This window comes from Dermacentor silvarum, chromosome 4 (genome assembly GCF_013339745.2).
Source record: "Dermacentor silvarum isolate Dsil-2018 chromosome 4, BIME_Dsil_1.4, whole genome shotgun sequence".
In the NCBI taxonomy this organism is placed as follows: domain Eukaryota; kingdom Metazoa; phylum Arthropoda; class Arachnida; order Ixodida; family Ixodidae; genus Dermacentor; species Dermacentor silvarum.
The window spans coordinates 18,648,677-18,674,597 of record NC_051157.2 but is presented as its reverse complement, the minus strand read 5'-3'; the positions used below and the strand labels follow the sequence as shown (position 1 = coordinate 18,674,597).

General features: G+C 45.5%; 1 protein-coding gene across 3 annotated transcripts in view; it reads right to left on the bottom strand.

Moving 5' to 3' along the window:
* Positions 1 to 87: 87 nt before the first annotated feature.
* The window catches only part of LOC119449563 (fatty acyl-CoA reductase 1), a 79,277-nt gene continuing 53,443 nt past the window's right edge, over positions 88 to 25,921 (bottom strand). Inside the window, exon 14 of one of the 3 annotated variants that reach the window (XR_007466336.1) lies at positions 88 to 5,438. Coding sequence is in view for 1 of the 3 variants with exons in the window: in XM_049665305.1 (XP_049521262.1) it covers positions 7,189 to 7,342 (154 nt within the window). In the remaining 2 variants the exon portion in view is untranslated. Of the gene's footprint in view, positions 7,343 to 25,921 lie in introns of all 3 variants that reach the window. The other 2 variants (XM_049665305.1, XM_049665304.1) reach the window with 2 other exon arrangements.

Here is a 25,921-nt window from a genome sequence, read left to right as displayed (position 1 = left end):
AAGTGCACTTAAATTTGCACAAGCCAACACAGCATATCAGAAAGGCCACAGTGGCAATGTGTGTTACCAGAAAAGACTCCGGTCAGATTTCAGCCATGCTGTTAACTTGGAAAATTCTTTATTGACATTCAGTCTCCAATACATGACATATCAACCATAGACATCAAAGACCTTTGTATAATTCCCTTCCCTTGTATTTATGTCTCAAAAATGTGCTAGTCTGTTTTGGCTACAACCACTACCAACAGGTTTTCAGTACTAAGAGCAAAAAAGTTGTATTTAGTAGTTTTGACTCGCTATTAGAGTTAGTAGTTCGATTATCTGCTGAGCAAATAAACTATGTCCACACAACAGCAAGAATGCATACCAAAACCATAAAGCAGCAAGACAGTGAGTATATAATTATAAACAAGCCTCCGCCATATTACCGCCATCATGGGCACCATAGCATACAAACATCAAAATCCTGGAACAGCTTCCAACTATGCCAGCTTATACCAAGGGACAAATGTGCCTTGTATGATAATCTATGTTGGATTTTATGAGAATATAAAAATACTTCCCAGCTTAAAATCCTCGAAAGCCATAGATGTGACCAGAAGAGTTGCCCTACTGCGCATACAAAAATATCAATAAGCTTAGCAAAAGGGACTGCCTGCGTGGTGCTTGGACGAGTTTCTACATGGAAACTCGGGACTTCAGGTTTCAAGTTGGATCGCTCCTCTTTTACCTTCGCTGCGAGCCTTTAATCCTAACAAAATCTAACTATTGTTATGTGTGCTGTTTCGTGTGGTGAACTTTGCTTTTTAAGAGGCTGTGCTGACACCAAGCCTTAAAGATTAGTGCATCTCTTACGCCACGCTGGGTGGGGCAAAGAGTAGCTTCCTTACACATTAACATGCAGATGGCACGATGAAAAAATTCTGTTGACCTCGACTTAGTTAGCGCCACTGCTCCAAGTGTTATCTTCCGGCTTTTCCAGGCCACGCATGCAGCTAAGCTTGTAACAACAAAGTTACCTAGCCTATCTACAAAGAAGAAAAAGTGCAGTTAAGAGTAAGGAATTCGGCGTGCTCGTTACCTAACCTGCAAAGTTACTACATGTGGCAGCAAGCTTTGATTAGAATGTGACAGGAATGAAAAGTTTTAATGCCTGGGAATGTATAACTGCATCAACACACTGCAAGCACATTTTTAAGAGAATAGAACTGACCTACTTATTGGCAAAAAAAAAAAAAAAAAAAACGTATGAGTGACTAATTGTACAGCTCTCTACAGCTGTTGAACCTCTGTTTACATTACTGCAATTATTCCACTGTCAAGCAAATAGTTTTCTCCAAATACACTGGCAGGCACCAATAGGACTCCAAAGATGAGTAATGTCCGACACAGCCAGTCTTTTATAATAAAGAATGACTCAGCAGAAAGTGCTAGAATCGCAGCAAAATTGTGATATGTATTTATCCCCTTCCACAGGAAATCTTCACCATACATGCCTTTAGAGGCATGTATGGTGCCTCATGTACGGTGCCTCTTGGAAAAAACATTTTTTTTCCCCAAAAGCGTCCCCTTTTCTTTGCAGGCACTGCTCTGAAGCACTAAGGCAAAAATAGCGCCTCACAAAAGCGTAAAATTTGCGACACAGTTCCAGGAAAAACAACAACTGAAAAACTTCGAAACATTTGCTTCTAAAAATAGTGATAATTTTAGTTGTCAAATGTGGCAGCAACGCTGGAATCAAAAAAGAAAAAAAAAAAAAAGAAAGAAAGAAAGAAAAAGTGTTTCTGTTAAGAAGTACTACACTGCTCTAAAAGGTGTTGCAACCACTGTGATCTGTAATTTATAGATGCAAGTAACTGCACTCATTCCTTTTTCTCTATGCACACCACCATTAGTGTACAACAGCAAAACACGAAACGTTGCATATCAGCTTGTAGCTACTTGCTATCAAAACAATGTTGATAATAATTATAATAATAAAGGCATTAAAAAAACAAGCCTTCACCTACACCTGCCAATTAAAAAAAAATGGAAGGGATTGTATGCAGGAAAAATATGCAACAGCCAGAAAGTGCACCCAGACAGGTACACACATACACATGTTCACACACACATGTACACATAAACACACTAATAGCAAGAAAAAAGAAAGAATTAAACGCTTCTGCGCACTGTGTGGCCAGAATTAAAACGCAAATGTAGATTGTGACGCTGACACACAAATTGAAATGAACATAAGTGCGTCGAAAAAAAAAAAAAACCCTTGAAAGAACAATATCAAGTGCCACTTCTGTTTCTGTATAGCAAAATGGCCACAACAAAATTCTCAGCAATGGCTCATAAACATGTGCACAAGCACATACAACCTGCAGTGGACTTGACTGCGACAGTGACTACATGCACAATAAATCACAATATAGCAAGCAAGAAAAAAAGAAAAGCACATGACATTTAAAGTGTGCGACAGGAGCGTAAACTTGCGTGTCATTGCATCAGTTATTTTCTGGGCAACACAGTACGGCATTGTAGTGAGCAGCACAGCTGCGAAATGGACTGATATACAAAGTGCAGTTTCGGAGAGTCCACCATAACTGAGCTTTGTGTCAACCAAGTAAGCTCTCAAAACCTAGTTTATATATATATATATACTGCTGCTGCATTCAGTTTGCACTGCAACGCATGAGGCATAGAGGAAGTGTGCTCTGGCAAGAAGATGGAGCGGCAACAGCGTGAACAAAGTGGAGAGGGTTTTGTCATTCCAAAGACGCCTTCACCCTCCCTACGTGCCTTGAAGCTCTTCCTAAACTCTGCCAAGTGACCCTCTAAATGCATTGCCGTTCAAGTGGAGTAGTCGCTGTGCTTCAGAAATGCCTTTTGGAAATTCCTGCAAAGAGGAGTTCCTTGTGGGAACACCTCTCAGCTCCTGTGCCTCGGAGGAGAAATTAAAAAAAAAAAAAAGCCCGACCAAACCGAATATTGCTGCACATCACGTATTGTTTATGTGCATTATTTGTCCGTTTCAGTGAGAACGAATCAGACATCTGCGTCACCCTCAATGAAGAACTTGTAGGAACGGAACAGTGACATGCCATCTTCCACTGCAGGGCCAGAAACGGCGCAAACTTTTTTTTTCACCATGACAGAATTGCAGGGAGTGATGGAAAATGCTGAGTTGTTTACCTCCACCTTTAGAATGACAAAACACTCAAAACTTTCCTCTAATGCGCAGTGTGCGTGTGATCCGCATTGTGCGTGTGATCCGCATTTTGCGTGTGATCCGCGTTGTGCGTGTGATCATTCGTTTGTGCAATCATTAGCTTGCTCCCGAGCACGCTCCGGCCACACCTCACATGTTGCAACTCAGTGACCGCAATAGCACATTGAAGAGAAGCCACAAAGAAGAGCAAGTCGCCGCAACAAACTTTTCGTGCATAAAAAAAGACAGCTCATCACATACAGTTGCAGGAGAGGTTATCTTGTACCTTATTAAATTTTCTGTTGGTTGGTGCTTGCAAAGTTTGTCAACTAATGCAGATGTGATGGCAACTGTGTGCATGCATTTTACATATGTGCACAATTAAATATAAAGAAACCTGCAAAGTGCACTTCAGATAACATGCAGTTCATTAAATTAAGCACACAATTGTGAAAAAGAAAAGAGGGACAACATAGCTGCTGATGAATGCAAAAACAGCTTTGTGCTGCCAAGTAGGAATAAAAAGTGCAGTACAACCTAGCAACAGAACATGGTACATTTACAAAGAACGCACTGGGTTTCTGTCTCAAGACCAAATTTCTGCATCAACAAATAGCATGGCAGCATTTGTTCTATTCAAATGGCAGTTTATATTGCATCTGCTTACACAGATGTAGTCAAGTGGCTGAAAGAATAATGTAACAAGTTTTGAACCAGCAAATGCAATGTAGGCACACAATTATTTTGAAGAAGCACTTACTAAATAGAGCCAGTTTTCATAAAAACAAGCCTTTTCACTTTCCCGAATAACCAGGGTTTTTTTTTCCTTTCTTTTTTTATTTTATTACAACCGTTACTACAGAGCCAGTTGAACAAACAACCCAGAACTAAACTCGGGCAAAAGGCTTACTAAGTGATGACAGTGAATCTAAGCGAAACATTTAAAAATTATTGCAAGATGTTTTAAAGGGCCCAATACCAAATAATGCCATTATGGGCTTAAAATATCTTTGGAGACAGAGGGCTTGTAACAAGCTTCTCCATGAATGCAACCAAAAGGTGGGTAAAAGTGAGGTACATGAAACGTCCTGCTTTCACTTGTCACTTTGATGACAAGCCTGCATTAAGTGTGCAATGCTTTGCTACCACCTGCAGCAAAACATGCATTCTTCTTTGGTTAGTTAAGAACCTGAAACAAACTGCCCCTACAAAAAAAATAAGGACTCCCAACACCATGCCCCTAGAAAAAATAAATCTCCCGACACCACAAGTTTCAAACAGGCAAGGAAAGAACAAGCAGACTTTCAGTAAACTTATGTATCCTCCCAATGGGTAGACCGCTGTTACAGCACTGTTTTTAGAGCATAGAGCTCTAGCATTTTCAAAGAAGATACAAAACCGATCTCACACATATGTTGTTACACTGACACAGTAACAGAGACATCATCTGGCTTGCATATTCGACGGTTTCGTGTAGTATTTTGACAGAAAAATTATGCCACCGGTGCACTGTTCATTTCTAACAAGTGCAGTTACTTCTGTGCTAGTCCACTTATCTGCAGCCTCTTATTGTAATCACAGTTTAGCCAGCAGGCATGCCCTTTTGATGCTTGATCTCTCTAACCTCAGACACTCAACACATACTATGTCATTTCCTTCTTGCAGTATTTCTCAAAACTTCATCACAGCTATCAGAATTTGCCTCGGAAAACAGTTGTGCTTTTTGTTCTTCACTTTTTAGGTAAATGACAGAGTGCTAGAGAATAATCTGAATGCAAGGCAACAGAAGGTTTTAAATAAAATGTCAATTCAAATTTTCAGTATAATCGCACAAAAAGAAAAGTGTGCAGGCAAGACAATGCTGAAAGATGGCCAGCATCTTTATATTTAAATAGAGGGCAATTTAATTTTTCATGCTATATCAGCTGGAGCTGTCTACTAGGCATTTAGACAGTGACAATTAGAAAATGCAAACATTTATGGGGGCATGTTAAGCACCCACCACACGCCACATAGTATAAAAAAAATTTCCACCCTATGCTGTGGGATGCCCCACTCACTCGGGAGGGTTTCAAAGTACCCCATAAAAATACTATTGCATCCAAACAGAATTATGCTGAATTGAGTGCAATGGACTACATCATTGGTGCCCTCCATGAGTGGACGCAACTCGATTCAAACAGCTACATCAAACACATACAGTGAAAAATAACAAAATTAGTTACAAGGTGCTAAAACTGTCCTACCGCCATTACAGAAATAAATGACTAAACCTCTGGCCCTCAGCCTCAGCCATATTCAACTTCAATGTCAATATCCCATATCACAAACACTTGTCTCAACCACCACTATAAGCTCTGCCTGTGAAGAAAATTCCAGGCTTGCCAATTGGTATTAGTTGTATTAGTTGTCTGCTAAAACCAGATGACAGCAGAAAACACACATACACACACAAAAAAAATCTCGACATCTGGCCAATCCTTCATCTAGCAATGATGTCACCTACAGAACATGGTGACATAGCTGGCTTACCTAGGGTCACGCTTTTTATTACTGCCCTGATGACAATAACAACTTTAAAGCAATTCCTTGAGGTGTTTGTGACACCCTCTAACTGCTAGTCCAATGAGGCTTACTGCAGTTCATCTGACCAACTCATTGGGGGGTTAAAGGTTTCTGTACGCTTTGATCAAGTGATGCTTCATTACAGTATATTATTTTTACTTAGTGTAGAAAAGTCAGCCATGAATAATATTTCAATTGCTGCTTGCATCATCAAAATTAAACATACTCCTTTTGCCATTTTTGCGAGATTTCAGGTCTTTTGGGGCTCCAGCTATTTCTGTAAAGTATGTAATTGCATGCACGAGTAAACACAAATGATGCAGCTAAAAAAGTTGGGCAGCTTAGTGCATATGACACCTGATTGGTCAGTAAAGCTACAAGCTGTTAAATAACTGGGCTTCATTGATCACTGAACTTACCGGTAAGTCTCCCAAGAACGATATCACTTCTGAAACCACAGTCAGTCAGCCTCCCCCCCCCCCCCCCCCCAAAAAAAAAATGCACAAAGTGGAAATGAATGTTGTCAAGGTACTATAGAGCCATATGTGGAATACACCTTTTTTCTGACCAGCTTGCTTGTTCAATTCTTTCTTGCTACAACAAAAATAGAATGTTAGAGGTTGGGCAGGACAATGCTTCACCTCAACACAGCTATACGCTGACGTTGAGTAAATTGATGCATTAGCTCAGCACTGCCACCTGAGCTAACACACAACAGGTTAAACTAAAAATTTTGGCCAATGATACCACACGCAGGCAAACTTGTACAATCTGCAACGTAAATTAAACATAAAAACTCCCTTAAACCAAAACAATTCCACAAGATAGCAAGGTACATACAACATTTGAATACCTCGTATAAATGCTGCGTAGAGAAGAGACGTTTTTGCTTATTCTTGTGCCTTTGTGAATGCAAAGTTATTTTCACATAATAGACCAACAGCATTCAAAAACAGGAACATGATAACGGTGGAGTTCTAGAGCATGGACACTGACTTTGTTCCAGACAGCCTCGAGCATTCTAATGGAAAAGATGCAGGCATAAGCATATATGTGCAAAAATCACAAAAACTAAAAGTAATTAAGCAAATACACAAAAAATGGGACCTTGGGAAGAAAGTGAGTCGTGCCTTTCAACATAGACACCACCTTCCGTTATAATGCATTTCTTGGGTGTGCTCGAAAACTAATATCAGAGGCGGCATTGATGAAAGCAAAAGCCTCCTAAGAGAAGTAGCCAAAGTGAAAGGCCCACATGGTCAGCATGAGCAAGTGCCTGTGGGTATTCTATGGCAAAGAAGGAGTAAAAAAAATGCATATTTGCAGTCACTATTACGTAATACCAGGTCAAGGCAGTGTGGAACAAAGCAGTGGCTTTCTGAAAGCAAATATTGTAAAAAGAACAGGCACCTCCCCAAATGTAGTGCCTAGGAAGAGCTGAAGCGGATGAGAGAGAGCAGCTGCGTCAGCAGTCCCATGACCAGCTGCAACAGCTGCCGCACCACTTTTGACCGGCCGAGCAACACCCTCAGGAAACCAAGCAGCAGAAGTGCCTTTAGGGCTACATGCACTGCATGTTGCCTAAGAGAGTGAACATAAAGAAATACGACCATGAGTTATGACAGTGGTTAAGCTTAACTAATTACTGCTCGAGCACACACACGCATTCTAAGAAAATGTTTGCACCTTTTGGGGTTTACCTTGTCTCCAAGCAATAATCGTCTATCTTGCATGCCTTTCCTTCCTTTAAAGCTGCATGCCTGGTACTTCGATGTCTCAAATGGCATGCCAATTATCAACATGAAATAGCATTCTTGACAGAAAAGTAGTGGGCACAGAGTTTTCAAGGGAGCAAACACAAGCAAGACAAATGACAATTATTGTTTGGGGACAAGATAAACCCCAAAGGCTGTAAACTGTTTTTAGAGCGCGGCACAAAAACAAGTGCTATGTGGAAGCTGACACATTGAGATCCCAAATATAGAACTGCGACGCTCCCATGCTCTTGCATAGTCGAAGAGAGAGACCATGATGGCGTGCATCTGCAATCATATCTTGGTGAACAGTTGAGCTGTACTGTAGTTTATTCACCTCAAAATTAATTGTCTTTTTTCTCTCTCCCTCTTTTCCTATTCTTTCCTTCTCACTCCTCAGTTCCTTCTACTTCACCCATATTTCATCTCCTATCTGCGCACTTGCAGGTATGAACCTAATAATTGCTATATGACTGAACAAAATTTCCAAGATGTTGCATCATAAGCGAGCCCTATATAAATAGCTCTTATGGTTAAAATGCTAACTCATTTGAGCTATTTCTATTTAGTGGCAAGTTTATTTTAATATATGTGATGTGCTTAGATGCACAACTTGCCCTGTCAAGTTCGGAATAAATCAAAAGCTCATGTCTGCATGCAGCACTGTCACATTAGTAACATTTTCAGTACAAAAAACGGTAGTGCCACCTGTCGAGAGTAAAACACCAGCCCTGAAGAAGCGTACAGAGTGTTTACGCACTCCTGGCCACAAACGATACTACTGCTTTCAATTAGATATTGACACGTATACATGTGTATCTTTCACCAGTGACCGCTTTTCACCGGCTAACAAATGTTAAACCTTATAGCTAGGCACAGGACGCGCCTGCATGTATCGGAAGTTTCTCGAACGTTATCAATGCTTCTATCCGTTGTCTCTTGTCACCGACGCTCATGTAATCTGATTGTATGAGCGACCCTTCAAAGTTGTGAGCGACCACCACGCCTTGTGTTGGCTAGCTAACTTGAGCGATCCTTCAGGTCGCCTTGCACGATGGAGTCTGAGACTTAAGCAATTGACATCACCGTCGTTTACAAGTCCGGGCGAAAGCACTCTGACGTCGACTGCTTGTCTCGCGCCCCCGTCGAACTGCCGCCACAGGGCGACTAGGATGACGACACTTTCTTGGGACCCATCAGCGCAAACGAATTCGCCGAACAACAGCGAGCCGACCCGGAACTAAGGAGCCTTGTAGACTACCTGGAAGGCAAGACCGTCACTGTGCCAAAGGTGTTCAGGCGAGGATTGGCGTCATTTTTCTTGCAAAACGACATTCTCCTAAAGAAGAACTTCTTGCCTCTCCGAGCCAACTACCTCCTCGTGGTACCCTCAGCATTGCGTCCAGAGGTTCTGCAAGCTCTTCATGACGACCCAACGGCTGGACACCTCGGTTTTTCCCGCACGCTTGCGAGGATACAAAAAAAATACAACTGGCCTCGCCTCTCTGCCGACGTCGCCCATTACATAAGGACATGTCGAGACTGTCAGCGACACAAAACACCGCCGACAAGGCCAGCCGGACTTCTACAGCCGATCGAGCCACCTCGCCGACCGTTCCAGCAGATCGCGATGGACTTACTGGGGCCTTTTCCGACATCGACGTCTGGGAATAAATGGATCGTCGTAGCTATGGACTACCTCACCCGCTACGCCGAAACAAAAGCCTTGCCCAAAGGCAGTGCCGCCGAGGTAGCCCGAATCTTCGTTGAGAACATCCTCCTCCGTCACGGTGCCCCAGAAGTCCTCATCACCAACAGAAGTACGGTCTTTACGGCAGAACTAACTCAAGCCATCCTGCGATACAGCCAGACAAGCCATCGCCGGACCATTGCCTACCACCCGCATGGCCTCACAGAGTGCCTAAATAAGACCATCACCGACATGCTCGCAATGTACGTCGATGTCGAACACAAGACGTGGGATGCCATCCTTCCCTACGTGACCTTCGCATACAACACGGCCGTGCAAGAAACGACGCACATAGCGCCGTTCAACCTGGTCTACGGAAGGAACCCGGCAACGACGCTTGATGCCATGCTACCGGACGTCACCGATGAAGAAAATCTCGACGTTGCCACCTATTTGCAGCGTGCCGAAGAAGGTCGACAGCTCGCCCGCCTGCGCATTAAGAACCAGCAGAGGGCTGACAGCCAACCCTACAATCTTCGACGACGCTACGTCGAGTACCAACCTGGCGACCGTGTTTGGGTCTGGACTCCGATACGCCGACGAGGACTTAGCGAGAAACTGTTATGTCGCTATTTGGGACCATATAAGATCATCCGACGTATTGGCACACTGAACTATGAGGTCGTGCCAGACGGCATTTCGCAATAACAGCGGCGCCTGGCCCGACCTGAAGTCATCCACGTGGTGTGTCTTAAGCCTTTCTACGCCCGCTGTCGAACTTAGGTACTTTGTTGCTTTGGCATTTTCTTTTCTCTCTGTATGCATGGTTTTGTTTTCGCTTTCGTGTTTGATGATGATGTATGGTGTTTAATGGCACAAGGGCCAGATATGGCCAAAGAGCGCCAGGCCAGTGTTCAGTCGCTTTTGTGTTTGTAGCATCGGTATGATGCTTTTTAAGCGGAGGGTATTGACATGTATACATGTTTATCTTTCACCAGTGACTGCTTTTCACCGGCTAACAAATGTTAAACCTTATCGCTAGGCACAGGACGCGCCTGCATGTATCGGAAGTTTCTCGAACATTATCGATGCTTCTATCCGTTGTCTCTTGTCACCGACGCTCGTGTAATCTGATTGTATGAGCGACGCAAATTGTCTAGAACTTTCTGGAAGAAACGCGGGTACCAGGGATTAATCTGGAACCTTTGATGAATCATGTATAAAAGCCGACGCGTTTCGCCGCTGATCAGATTTCGACGATCGCCGACTGTGTTCGCCGCTATCGTTGTGCTTCGAGTGCAACTTGCTTTTGTAGGCACAGGTTCGCCCAATAAAGTCCGTTTCGTCATTCACAGTTTTGCAACTGTTTTCTTCAGCGTCACTAATACGTGACAATATATACTTTCCATCTGGAACCGTTGCAGATGACACATGCTTTGAACTTATTCTGGACAGAACAGGTAAATACTGCAGATAAACATGGGAATAAACAAAACCTGTTATAGAGTCGTCCGAATGCATGAAAATGGATGAGTGAACTGTTTACCCGAAACAGCCAGTTCATCCCGGATATACCAAACACGAATATATCAAGATATTGCCTATATCAAACCCTTGCAAGATGCCGTTGGAAATACCATGCAAAAGTATAGCACTGTGCGATGTGTACATCGAACTACTGTCCACCGCCACATTCAATGTATCGAACGCTGCGCCCCCTGCTAATACACTTCTTACTTGTCTTTACTTGTCTTTATTCAAAATATTCATTCTGACAAACTGGCATTGCTCTGGCAGATTCTGTGAAACAAGACATTAAATCTGAAGGGCAGCAGTAAAAATGGGCAAGATTTATCTCCCAAAATACAGACGGCTCGTGCAGCCAGGGTCTTATTTGTGCTCTAGTATGATGAATTTGCTTTAGTGTGCTTCACCGCAACACAGTTGTGTAATGCGGTGAAGCATACTACCAGTGGCTGTTTATCAAAAAGATGATTGCCATGCTGCTTCAAGAACGCAAAAGGCCAATCGGTCCAACATATGCATTCCACAAGAAAGCGTGGATGGCACTATTTTTTCACTGAGTGGCTCCGGGCATGGGATGCTGAACGAGCTAAGTCTGCACCGCCAGGTTTGTCTTGTAGAGTTTCGGCAAACGGCATTGGTTCCAAAGCAGCCAAAATGAATGCGATCTCACCCCCCCACCCCCTTGACATATCTTTACATTATAGCTTGCATTTAACAAAACCACTGCATGCCACATCTACTGATCTACTGTTCACATAAAGACTATCACGGAGCGGCGCACAAGACTTGCTGTTGTTACGTTCGGCGACCAGCGGGGGCAGCGATCTTGGAAGTATCTCCCGATTGCCTGCGACGAATCGCTTCAGGAGGCTGAAAAACGTTCCGCCGGGAAAGATCAGCGGCGACACCATGCCTCTACACCTTTCAAAGAATACGTGTCACCCAGGGCGCCGACCAAGACACTAGGAAGAGGAGACTCTTGGAAAAGGGCCGCTACTACGACGCTTTCTCACGGCCGCTCGACAGACCAGCTGGCCGCTAAGGCCGTTCTCCAAACAAACCCATCGATGGCTGGCCCATTCCAGGAACAGACGCGTCAGTTCAAGTCAGGCGCGAAGTCACCTGTCTACAGTGTGTGCCCAAGTGCACTTCTAAATGAAGGCGTCGGGGGATTATGCACACCCTCGCCCTCAAGGCGGACCTTTCGGTGACTCTCGACTCTCCGATTGGAGGATGGTGGGACCGCAGCTTGGCCAGAGGGGGGCTTTTAACACGGACTTTTGCGGGCCATCGGGAGTGCTCTCCCATCTGCCCTGAGATGTAGCCAGAGAGAGAGAGAGAGAATAAAATTTAATAAAAAGAGCACGCGAGCGTAGGTAGCTCCTCCGCTCTGCAGTGGGTGGTCCCCTCAGTCCAGGAGTCCAGCGGCCTTAGCTGCCCTTCTCGCTCGGTTGACCAGGTTGAGCTGGTCCGTCGAGTCGGACCAGTGCTTCGATCTAGTATGCTTCGATCCAGTCATGTTAGACTGAGGAGACGTATCGTTCTCCTACTTCTCATGTAAATAATGTAAATAAACCCAGTACTCTTCGTTCTCGATGAGAACCTGTTCCTCCCTTCAACGTCGTCCACGTCGTCAGCGTGGTTGTGGCGGACGACGGCATAGGCCAGCTACCATGTATAAACTTGTAAACATTCACTTATTAATATATTAACAAGCGTGATGTCAGAGCACATAGGCAAACATGAACACATCATACTCGATGAGCGCGGACACGCGCTGTCGAACGCTGGTGTGAGGAAGCGCTGCTGCAGAAGCGAGTGAAGCAACGAGCCGCCGACGCACCTACACTGCCTAGACTCTGCCTACAACGCAGATCGCTTTCAAGATACGGCCCGCGCGACCACACGCCGCTGAGCAGTACGCAGTTGATGCCAGAGTATAACGCCACCCGCTATCCCTTTCTCGCCGGTGCCTCGAGCGAACGGAAGGCGCGCTTCCTCCCTGCTTTTCTTTCTTGCGCGTGCGAGATTGAGACATGGCCGCCGGCTCCCCTCGCACGCTTTCACTTGCACATACAGCATACGGCGCACGGCGACGGCGTTATCGCCCTTCGACTTTATACGGAACATCTATGAGCCAGAATCAATTTTAGGGCCACAACGCGTCATAGACACGATCTTTATATAGCAAATACGGATCTCAAGAGCCATACTTTTGCTGGCGGAAACCTAAAAAATACGTCATAGGTGTCGCCTGCGGAACTTTGAGCGGCCAATGCCGTCGTCAAGCCACCAAGCCAAGCGACATGAAAAGTCAAAATGGCCGCTCAGGCCAGCGTGGGGTGGCAGTTCGCAACATCTGATGCGGGAACAGTCCCGCAGTTGCGACGCAACAGCGGGGTTACCAATGCATTGGGTTCTATGGGAGCTGTGCCAGGACCGGCCGAAAACGACGTAACAGCCGGGAAAATGCAGCACCCGGGAACGTAACAGCGAGGTTCTACTTATATAGCGGGTTCACTTCTTTCACGTTTTTTCGCAATGTCTGCACCAGGCATAATTTTCAAGTGGCTGGATAAGTGTTTTTCAAGCTTTTCAATACACGAAATAGCTGATGTTCTCATATTTGATGTTCCTGTAGCGAGTTTTCACGTGGAGTTTACATTCTCTAAACATGCCAAAACTCACTAAAGAATTGAAAATTCTGAATATTTTATGCAGCTGTAAACTTTCTATAATTCTGAAGATGCAAGAAATGTGGTCAAAGTAAGTTTTCAATCCACAGGATAAAGTGGCGTCTGAAAGGGTTAAATCGGATATCCCAAATATCCATTTATTGAAGTCCAGATAACTGGTTTTCAAGACCAGATTCACTTCCCTCCTACCAGATAGCTGGTTTGACAGATATTTGCAAGCACTAGTCAAGAGGCTGGCTGTGGTGCATGAGCATACGCGCAGTGGTAGATGCTGGTTTATAGCTCTATTTCTTCTAGAGCACATGGCTTGAGCATGGTGCATGACCATGCATGGCCTTGTTGCGGCGAGAGTCTGTGCTTCTTTTATATATATGTATGTCTGTTCACAAGAGATGGTTTCAAATCGGCTGATTGGCATCTTTAGAATAAAGTTTACGTGATCAAGACTTTACAAGCCGCAAGAAGATGAAAACCGTTCTTAAAAAATTTTTTGTCGAGTATTGTTTGTCCCGGCCTCTACAACTCACTCACCCTTTTTACGAAAATTGTGGCCTCACAAATAGCTGTCGCATTCTTTTCATACAATCCCTTTAGCATATTACTGTTTTACAAGGCACAAAGGCAATGCCGAAGCACAAAGCTAATGTGTATTATGCTGGTTTACCAACCGCATATAGTGATTGCTGTGTTGAGCCATGCCAACGGCCTCATACAAGAGGTTGACGAAATGTAGACATAGCCTAGTGATTTCTAAGTCCACTACGAACTTGAAATACGCTAGGGTGATGCCGGTGGCTAACGCAACTACAGTTAAACCTGCTTATAACGAACCTCCATATAACGAATGCCTGGATATAACGAAGTTTTTCGATTTCCCGCCGTTACTCCATAGAAGCACATGTATTTGAGACCTCTACGTAACGAAGTGGCAGCGGGAGACCCCCTCGATATAACGAATTTTCCCCTCCGACCACCTAGAGATTTCGCCCCAAATTTTGTCATTTTGCACGAGCAGCAACCGGAAGCACATTCTCCGCCGCGATAGAATGCGAAGCGAGCGCACGTGTGCGTGCGTGCGTGTGCGAGGCAGCCCTGCATCCCTCGACCCGGCGATCTTGCCGCCGCGGGCGTGACCTTTCCCCCTCCCTTCATTCAAATCTGATCCTGCCGCTTGCTGCAGCTGGCCTAGCCCGCCAAGCCGGCCCTCTCTCCTTTTCCAGCTGATGTTACCGACGCGCTGGTACACGCTGTGGCACATCAGACTCGATGAGCGCGGACACGCGCTGGCGGCGTGTGGAAGCGCCGCTGGAGAAGCGAGCGAAGTGACCTTCGTGCTGTTGTCTATCGCTTCAACGCAAACTGAGCGCCGAGAACACACAGCACGCAGAAAGCTACGAGCCGCCGACGCACCACACTTTAGACTCTGCCCCAACGCAGATCGCTTTAAAGATACGGCCTGCGCGACCGCGCGCCGCCCCCGCTATCCCTCCTCCCTCGCCGGTGCCTCGAGCGCAACGGAAGAAGGCGCGCTTCCTCCCAGCTTTTCTTGTGGGAGGAAGCGCGCCTTCTTCAGTTGCGGCCCCCTTTATGGCCTCCAAAATTGGGACACGCACGCGACAGCACCATTCTCTCGTCTCGGAGGCCACGTGTGAAATAACGGGGCTCGTTTTTTCGACCACCATGGCGATATCCGTTAACGGAGATCGCCAACGCCGTGACTAGAATGGCCACTGTACCGTGACTAGAATCTAGTACACTCTACCGTGACACTCTTGTCGACTGTATGCGGAGACGTCAGTCTTGCGCAAATCCAAGCAAATCTGATCGCCTCCATGCGTAGTATAAGGCAGGGCATTATTAAACTATTTTTTATACTACTCTAAGCCTAATAAATTTTCTTTTTAAGGGTGAACGAGTTTTTCGCCGACTTTTCAGACTATATTTCGGTCCCCGCGAAGTCCGGAAAATCGGTCGGCGACTGTATACACTTGAGAGGAATCGGAGACTGCAATTCGCGAGCACAAAGGAAACCGCCCTAGCGAACTGCGATACTGCGCACCACGGCATGCTGCCTTGGCTGCGTTCCGTCCCCGTCGCTGCGTGGCGGGCGGCACTCGTGCACCTCTCGCCGCAGAGCCCACCAATTTCTCTCCTACTTTTGCAAGCCGGATAGAGGTGGCGCCATTGTCTTCCCCTCCCCCCCTCACCCCACGCGCTCCGCGTCGTTAGCCGTTGGCGTCGTATCGCCGGGCATCCGAAACCACGAAGTCTCGCGCTATCGGGAGCCGACGTTTCTGTTCCCGAATTTTATCTGCGTTATCGTCGGAAAACGTAGTCCGACGTCAGGGGCGAGATGACTGAACGAACGAAAAGTGCCATTTGGAAACATTTCGTAAAGAACTCGGCCCAAGAGGCTACGTGCAAAAGCTGTGATATGAAACTTCGAACACCATCGAGTACGACGACGCCACTTGCGAACCATCTCAAGAACAAGCATCTTTCTTTGCACAGTGTGTTTTGAGAGACAGCGGGAAGCAAGGAAGACCAAAGTGCACAGCCGCTCATCAAAAGTGCGCTGAAGTCAGGCAAGGACCTATCGCAGCGCGAGAGAACGGCGATAACCCCAGGATTGCCCGAATGCTGGCGCTCGACCTTCAGCCTTACATCTGTGTCGAAAATCGAGGTTTCAAAGAGCTTATGACCCACATGGAGCCGTTGTACAGATACCCAGTCGCACGACATTTTCGAGGACAATCATCCGGCGTTGTACAGAGACACAGTTACGGCTGTCAAGGAGAGAATGCATGCGGACTTCCGGAAGGCATAGAGTCGATCTCGTTACAATGACATGTGGACGTCGAGGTCTAACCAAAGTTACATCAGTCTTACCTGCCACTACTTAACCTCCAACTTCGAGATGAGAAGCTTTGCATTGGCAACCGTAGTGTGACCGAGAGTCACACTGCTTGCAACATCATGGAGCACCTGCAAGCAATGATGGATAACTGGGAGCTGCCACTGCAGGAAGTGTCAGTCTATGTGGTGACAGACAATGCATGAAACTTCCGTGCGGCCCTTAGGGCATTTCTTGCGTCCCAATGCAGTGTATGGGCCATACACTGCAACTAGCTAAAAGATGCCAAGGAAAGAACAGCAGGAGTTCCTGCCATTTCAAGAATTGTCGCGCAATTGTCGGTCATTACAAACCCAGTGCCCAAGCTGCGGCAAGACTGCAGGATTGCCAGTGACGGATGGAGCTCTCAGTTTTGGAACTTATCAAGACGTGGAAACAAGATGTAACAGCGAGCAGGAAATGCTCTCACGTCTTGTGCAACTGAAAGAAGCCGTCTGTTTAGAGCTTGCCACCTCTGAGACAACTGTGCCCAACCTGACACCCCAGGAGTGAAAGCAGTGGCTGGGCTCGTCAAAGCTCTTGAACCAATCGCATCGGCGACCAAAGATCTTAGTGGCCAGAACTATGCACCTTTTGGCGTCAGTATACCATTTCTCTATGGAACACAAATGGTCCTGAAAGACTGCATTGCAGCCGATGATGACACCTCAGAGTTTGCAAGAAACTCACTGAAAAGCATGAGGACAAGGTTTCCAGGGCAGACGAGCAAAAGGAATATGGTTGGCAACCGCCTGTGACCCAAGATTTAAGAACCTCTTTTGTGCTCAAACATTCCAGGAAAACAAGGCTCGCGGAGCTTGCAAGAACTGAGTTGCAGAGCTCTCCAGGAGAAGCATCAAGTGACTATACTGCTGCGTCAACATCTACAGCTCACAAGGAGCACGTCAGCAGTATCTGGACAGTATTGAGAAGCTGGCAGCGTCATCAGAAAGAAGACACTCTTCCAAAACAGCCAACATCGAGGAGTTTCGGTGGTACCTTCGAGAGCCCACTTGCAGTAAGGACCAAGACCCTCTAGCATTCTGGAAAGAGACAGGCAAGCACCTTCCCAGGACGTTGCAAGATGGCCATGAAGTACATGGGCATTCCAGCAACGAGTGTACCAAGTGAAAAGTTCTTTTCGACGGCTGGTAACATTGTTACGGCCCGGAGGGAGAAGTTGACCCCAGATCACGTACAACAGCTGCTTTTTTTTTTTTGCATGAGAATTTGTAAATATTCGAGCTTCTATTAAATAATTTTGCTATTCAATTCGAGACTTACTATTTAGTATTCGCACACCCCTAGGAGAGAGTTCTCCTCGGTTGCTCTAGTCGGCCAGCTGCCCGGTGGTACCGTTTGGTAGACCACGGCGAGCACTATGGACGAGTTTCGTAGGCGAATTCCTTCCATACGACTACCGACTGCAGATGCGGAGGGAGTTGGGATACGCACGCAAGCCCTGGACGAATCGCTGGTGTAGTACGTCCGGGCGATGCAGGAGCTTTTCGAGTACGCTGATCCGAGTGCTTCGAACACGGAGCAAGTGAACGAGTAATTTGACAAAGCCATCCTACCTTTGCACTTTACCTGCAGGGTTCACATTGCAGAGACCTGAAGAGCTGGCCGCAGATCATGCCGGGTGCAAGCCGAAATCTTGGCAGCTCGCGCGTACCGAATAAATGTATGTTGTTTACTGGCGCAAGGGCCAGGTATGGCCAAAGAGCGCCATGCCAGTGTTAGTGAGTTCATAGTGGAGTGATGAATTCTGATAGGTACATGTTCGTGGCTGTAAAGGGGCCTAAAATTAGTTGCTGTAAAATGCGTAAGATCTACATGTAATAAGATTATGGCAATATGTAATGAAGTGTACTATGACCATGAAAAGTGTACTGTGAAATATTGACGATACACAAATGAAAATTGACAAAAAGCACAACTGCCTACACAGAGCCCTTCTACCACAAGGGCCTGGAGGCATGTGCTATAAAAACTATCACAGCGGCATCCTCTAGAGAGAGGATGCGCTACTAACTTATTGCTAATAACATGTAGCACAACATCGTTCAAAAAGCTGAGGATTGCTTTGGCATTAAAAGTAGTTCTTCTCCAATAAACATCATGGGATGAAGAGGGATATGATAGCGGTATGCTACAGGAAAATGTTTTCTCTTTCTGTTTCGGCTTCCCGACACTCTAGCAGGACATGGAGGACGGTCAGCCTCTCACCACATCTACCACATGTTGGTGGTTCATCACCAGTAAGCAAAAAATTGTGGGTGCCGTACGTGTGTCCTATTCTGAGACGACAGAATAGGACATCAATTCGTCGTGTTTTCGTAGCTGAGGGCTAGAAACCCAACTGTGGTTCAATCATGTGAAGTTTTATTTGTTTCAGCATACCACAAGCGTTGCCAGTGGCTTCGCAGTTTCTTTCGCAAGAAAGGTTTCAAGTCTGTTGCAGGAACAGCTACTGTATGATTACTAGTGTGCGATGTAGCTGATGTGGCCATTTGGTCTGCTCGCACATTACCCTCAATGCCTCTATGGCCCGGCACCCAGCATATAATGACATGCTGGTTGATATATACGCTCTGCATAGAGTGGAATAGAGCTCAATGAGTACCGGATTTTGTTGTTTGCAGAGTGACATCAGAGCTTTCACAATGCTTAGAGAGTCTGTAAATATAACAGTTTTTGAAGTTTTGTTTTCGTTATATGATTCACAGCCGACAATAGTGCATAGGCCTCAGCCGTAAAGATACTTGTTTCCGGGTGGAGTACACCGGATTCCGAGAAAGATGGGCCGACGGCTGCATAAGAAACCATGGCATGTGACCTAGAAGCGTCTGTGTAAAACTCTGTACACGAGTACTTGGACTGAAGCTCTAGGAAATGCATTTTAATGCGTGCCTCTGGAGCGTCTTTCGTGACCTCTACGAACGATGTGTCACACTCTATGATCTGCCACTGCCACGGCGATAAAATTTAGCAGGAGCCATAGGACGATGTTCAAGCAATGGAACACCCATTTGCTCACTAAGATTCCTTAATCGCAAGTGAAGCGAGTCACGCACGTGCAAAGTTGAACTTTAGGTCAGGTTTCCATGCTGCTAGATTCAGGCGCACAAACGGAGGAAATGCTTTCTATAAATGAATTCACAGCAGTGATAAGCAGACATGTGTACGTAACTGCTCGAGCGCACGACGGTACGCGCCGCGACGGCAGCGGTCTTTCAGCATGCTGCGGTGTACAAACTGCTCGTGCGCACGATCGTACGCGCTGCGACGGCAGCGGTCTTTCGACATGCTGCGAAACGGCGGGCTCTCCTGCAATCTTTGTTGACTGCATGCCGCTAGACAAGTACGTAATTATGCCTGCGCTGTAGTAGCGGCCATCTGTCCCTTTAGCAATTGATAAATAACTGATGCAGTGCATATAAGCTCGCAGTAACGTACGTACGTGCAAATCGCGCTGCAGCGCGAGCTCGTACGCTGCTCGCTTGATGTAATTTTTAATGACAGCGCTTGAACATCGATGTGCTGTAATCAATACTACCTTGCTGTGCTGCCTCAACGTGCTGGCTTCAGGTCAAGGATTGAGCACATTCAACTCTCTAACCTGTGCTGCTCGTAGTGGGGTAGTGAATTGTCACCGAATCAGCCCGACCATTTATGGTGAATTTGCACACACCTGGTCACTTCACCACTTCGCACCAGTCGAATTGTTAATCGTCGCTGTGGCCGGGTCTCGAATCATGAATCACCAGCCATGCCTGCTGCTATGTCGGTCTTCCACTTCGCTTACCCAGCGCTACGAACTGCAGTTATCCAGCGCGCCTGACGCTCCAATTCGTGAGGCCTTGAAGGAAAACGGTAGAATCTGATGTTGGGATTCAGGCTTTCTTGTTCATGGCAGCCCACGATGCAGCAGTAACGACGGTGACGCTTTTTCGAGGCTGAGCTAGGTATCTCCGGATCGGCGTCGCCGATGTCTTCCGCTTCCAGCATTACGTCCCGCGGCACACGGAGAGTTCGTTTTCGTATAACTATAGGCTGCGGCCAGCTCGCAGCCTGGTCGCCATAGTCTGTGAGAAGTGACGAGCCTTTTCGCATTCGAAACAGGGCAGAAAAAAGTGCGAATCGACGCAAAACGCGGGCTAGAAACCTGCTTCGCCACAGCCAAGGCTCAATACTATCCAAGCTGCTACTACCCAGATGATGTTTTTTGCTGCCACCAGGCGCCACTACTATACCTCAAACACCAGCGCAAGATGCCCATCCGGCTTGCAAAAGTAGGAGAGAAATTGGTTGGCTCTGCGGCCGAGAGGTGGCGTGAGTGCCGCCCGCGTCGAGCTAGAGCTAGAGCGTGAGCTAGAGCTTGCTAAGGTACGAGTCAGGACAAAAGGGAACAGAAGACATAAACCCAAGAGCTGGTGGGATGAGGAGGTTAAGAAGGCCATATAGAAACGTCAGGAAGCATCCAGGGAACACAGATATTCAAAGCAGAGGGGTGAACCAGAAGCTGATGTAGGCAGAAAATGGAATAACTTTTTAAACTGTAGAATTCATTCATTCATTCATTCTTTATTATTAGAACATAAAATATACAATCTGAGTAATTTGTCAGCCCGCCAAAGCAAAGTTGCTTTTGAGCGGGACAGGGCAGTGCTTTGGTCTGAATGACACAGTTTTGTGCTTCAATCAAAGGAAACAATAGGGAAAAAAAGTATGTACAGCAGGAAGATAAAAAGAAATATACATATATAGATACACATTTTCTTTATGTACCAATAACCCGTAGTCCGCGAAAGCATCGATGCTTTTATGCAGACTGGTGTATAGTTTCTCTCAGCAAAGCATAGTACATGTTTTCTTTTGCTTTTCCCCATTCCTCCTTTTCCGTTATCCTCCAACGCTCGACTAATTTCCAATTGTTGTTCCTGCACAAGCAATAACGTAAGCAATTGCATATTTCAGCAAAGAAAATATTGTGGTAGTGGTAGAAGGGAAGCATCTCATTTGATCAATGAGAAGATCAGAAGAAAGTGGAGCTAATGGTTGTCAGAAGTAAACAAAAAGGATAGAAAAGCAGCGAAGAAATTTTGGGAACATCTCAACTCCTTGAGTAATAAGACTAGCCTAGAGCAGAGGTTTATAGTTACAGCTCAAGGTGTTCGGCTAGAGGGAGATGAGGCAATGGAACATATAAGAACAATGATGACAGAAAAATTTAAAGAACAAAACATAGCATGTGCTCAATCAGGTGAGGATAGACTAGTTAGTGCAGTGGCTCCACTGGCACAAAGCGAGTGGGAAAGGGCAGAGAAAAGGGTTCCTTGTAGCACGTCGACAGGGCCTGATGGCATCCCAATTATGTTGATAAAGACATTGGGCCCAAAATCTAAGAAAGCATTAAGAGAGGCAGTGAGCGAAATGATAATGGATGGTAAAGCCCCCGACGGGTGGAGACTGAGCAGGATGAGCATGATATATAAGGGAAAGGGGGACAAAACCGACATAAACAACTACCGTCCCATAACAGTGACGTCAGTGGTTTACAGGGTGGTCATGCAGATTATAAAGGACAGACTGCAGGCATGGGTGGAGAGCGAGGAGGTGCTGGGGAACTACAAAATGGGTTCCAGAAATAAAGAAGGTTAGAAGATAATCTGTTCTCATTGACACAGTGTATTGAAATAGCAGAAAAGGAACACAGGCCCCTATGGCTCGCATTTCTGGATATCAAGGGAGCCTATGACAGTGTAATCCAAAAGGATTTGTGGGACATACTGGGCACTCTAGATGTGGAAGATGGAGTAAGTAATCTTTTAAAAGATATCTATAAAAGTAATAAGGTGCTTATAAAATGGGAAAACAAGGTATCTGGGCCTATAGAGATACAGCAGGGGCTTAGGCAGGGGTGCCCTCTGTCACCTCTGTTGTTCATGCTGTATTTACAAGGATTAGAGAAAAAATTAGAGAGGAGCGGACTTGGCTTCAACCTTTCCTATTTCAAGCAAGGAGAATGAATTAAACAGTCATTACCAGGACTGATGTATGCGGATGACATTGTATTTATGGCTGACAGCAAGGAAGACTTGCAGAGATTAATGGACATCTGTGGTAAAGAGGGAGATAGCTTAGGTTTGAAGTTTTGTAAAGAAAAATCGGCAGTCACGATTTTTAATGATAATCAGGGCAGCGAGCATAGGATACAGGAGGTTACGCTGGAGGTGGTGGATAAGTACAAATATCTTGGAGTGTGGATAAACAATGGGGCTGAGTACCTAATGGAACATGAAAAATATGTAATGGCTAAAGGAAGCAGAAATGCAGCTGTGATTAAAAATAGGGCACTGTGGAATTACAATAGGTACGAAGTTGTGAGAGGGATTTGGAAAGGGGTGATGGTCCCTAGTTTGACTTTCGGCAATGCGGTCCTGTGCATGAGATCAGAGGTTCGAGCAAGGCTGGAAGTTAAGCAGCGAGGGGTAGGTAGACTAGCTCTGGGAGCACACGGAAATACACCAAATCAGGGGCTACAGGGTGACATGGGATGGACGTCATTTGAGGGCAGGGAAGCCAGCAGCAAGATAGAATTTGAGGAGCGATTGAGAGAAATGACAGAAAAGCGGTGGCCAAGGAGAGTTTTCAGTTATTTGTACATGAGAACGTTGATACAAAATGGAGGAAGCTGACCAGAAAACTGTCAATCAAATATTTCGACTGCAGGAGGGGTGCAAACCAGAAAACAGCGGTTAAGAAAAAGGTTAAGGAAACAGAGAGGGGTCTGTGGAAAACAGGGATGCAGATAAAATCAGCACTGGGAACATACAGAACTTTCAAGCAAGAAATTGCCAAAAAAATATCTACGATAATTCTAGGGGAAGCTCTTTGTTTTTTGAAGCCAGGACGGGAGTATTGCGGACTAAGATGTACCGAGTCAAGTACCAAGGTATAGACACGTTGTGCTGTGCGTGTGGAGAAGAAGAGGAAATGGCTGAACACCTCATAATTTTCTGTAAAGGGCTTAACCCTACAGTGCAAAGCAACGGGGCTGATTTTTTCAAAGCATTGGGGTTTAGGGACAGTGAAGGCAAAATAGACTTTAAGCGGGTAGAAATACCCAAACAGAGGTTATCTTATTGGTGGATAAAATCAAGGCATGGGTGAAATTTCACCGGCCCAAAGTACAAAATATGTTGATAGTCATGGCTAGGTGGCGTATGCCACCGCCCGATTTAAAGGGTTCAGCCTCATCCATCCATCCATCCGTGGGCTTTCTCCGCTGCGGAAGCCGCACCAAGGCGGCAGGGCGTCTGCTACGAGCCTGATATTTTGTTTGCTATTTGCCAACATCGCAATAATTTGGGATATATTAAGTACCACGTCACCGCAAGGTAATACCGCAGTGACTCACCGCACAGAGAACGCGTTTGCCGGCTGTGCATACGGGTATTTTGTTTATTTACTTCTCGCTCGTTTGGTCCGCGTTACCCGGCTGTTTGAGTAACGCATTCCGCCCGCTTACTTCATGTAGTTATGCGTGGAATGAGCAACGTGAACATGCTGCAGAAGAAAATAAGCTGGAGATCGCGATGACAACCAGGAGAACATGGAATATATGGCTAGCTCATGCTAACGCTTTTACACCCTATCGTTCCCTTTCTTTTATTTCATGCATTCGATTTGTTTTATAAGTCTGCCTCACACGCTCTGCTGTTTTTTTATTAAGGCGAAATCCTTTACAGGCTCTTGGGAAGCGTAATGTGTCCTCGGTGGGGCCGCGGTTCCAAAAATAAATACAAACCGTGTAACTCATGCGTCTCGTTCACTTGGTATATATTCCAAAGTATAGCGTGGAAAGGCACAAATGTGCGACTAAGATGACTGATGGGTCATTGCATTAGTAACTTGACTTACTAAGTCGCGATTAATGAAAACAATATCATCACGTGTGGTGCAAACCCGAAGGCCTCTCCCTGCGATCTCCAAATACCCCTGTCTTGCGCTAGCGTACTCCAACTTGCGCCTGCAAATTTCCTAACTTCATCATCCCATCTGGTTTTCTGCCGATTTCCACTGCACTTCCCTTCTTTTGGTATCCATTCTGTAACCCGAATGGTCCACCGGTTATCCATCCTGCGCATTACATGGCCTGCTCAGCTCCATTTCTTCCGCTTAATGTCAACTAGAATATCGGCTATCCCCGTTTGTTCTCTGATCCACACCGCTCTCTTCCTTTCTCTTAATGTTAGTCCTAAGATTTTTCGTTCCATCGCTCTTTGTGCGGTCCTTAACTTGTTCTTGAGCTTCTTTGTTAACCTCCAAGTTTCTGCCCATAAATCCTTTACAAATCTGTAACTTGAATGCGGTTTGTACGTAGTTGAGAGGAGGCATTAGAGAAAAAATGGCTTTGGGTTATAATGCGAATGGTTAGTGTTTCTCTTAAGTGGCCCTGAACCGCCCCTTGGGCTTGGTGAAAAAACACATCCTGCAGTTAGCACCAGTAGAATGCAATGATTGTACACTTTTCTTTTCAACGACAGTGGTAAGCTCCCAGTCAGGATTTGGCAATGCCTGCCGTATGCACTCCAACCCAATTTTATTCTGTAAATTTCTTTCTCGTGATCAGGGTCCCCTGTGAGTAATTGACCTAGATAAACGTACTCCTTTACAGACTCTAGAGGCTGACTGGCGTTCCTGAATTCTTGTTCCCTTGCCAGCCTATTGAACATTATCTTTGTCTTCTGCATATTCATCTTCAAACCAATTCTTACACTTTCTTGATTAAGATCCTCAATCATTTGCTGTAATTAGTCTCCAGCGTTTATAAAAGGTGTTTATAAAAGACAGGGGCATTTATCCCTTCTGTTCGTGCTATGCTGACCTGTAACTGTATTATCGGTGCTACAATTCTACAATCAACATTACTCTGTTTTACAGCTTCTGTAGTTGTCAGATTCTCAGATTAAACTTATGGGGCGCTTCTCACTGGCTGCTAGGAGAATGACTGTCCTTGGTGTACGGCACGGTAAGAGCTCTTGTGCGCATGCTCAGACTACCCAGCGGTCAAGAGCTAGCCTGGTTTTGTGGGAAGAAATTTAAACCTTGGGTGTTGTGGTCTGTGTCTTTCTTGAGGGCCAAGTCCAAAAACCATGTTGCTACTAACTGCAAAAAACCAAAAAACCTAATCAATTTTGACTGGCCTTTTACTCTTTCAAGCAACATTTTCATTAATTTGCAAGAAGGCTGGACATTTACTGGAGAAAATGGATGGTAAATTTGCAATTTTTGGGAACGCTGGAACCCCAGTACCAGTACATAGGTGTGATGTTTGATTAAATTTCTTTTTCTTCTCATATTCGGGCCGTTTTGGTTCAGAAAAGATACTTGAACTTGCAAAATTGAGTTATTAGTTTAGAATGCCATATAATCTTCTGTTACCAATTAACGATTAACTTTATAGATGCTGGTTTAGTTCAGTTCAGTTTATTATTCATTCACACAGTTATTTACACCAGAAATAATATACAGACAAGGGTCCCATAGTCAGCGACTATGGGACCCTTGATTAATTGTTATATAAAAAATAAA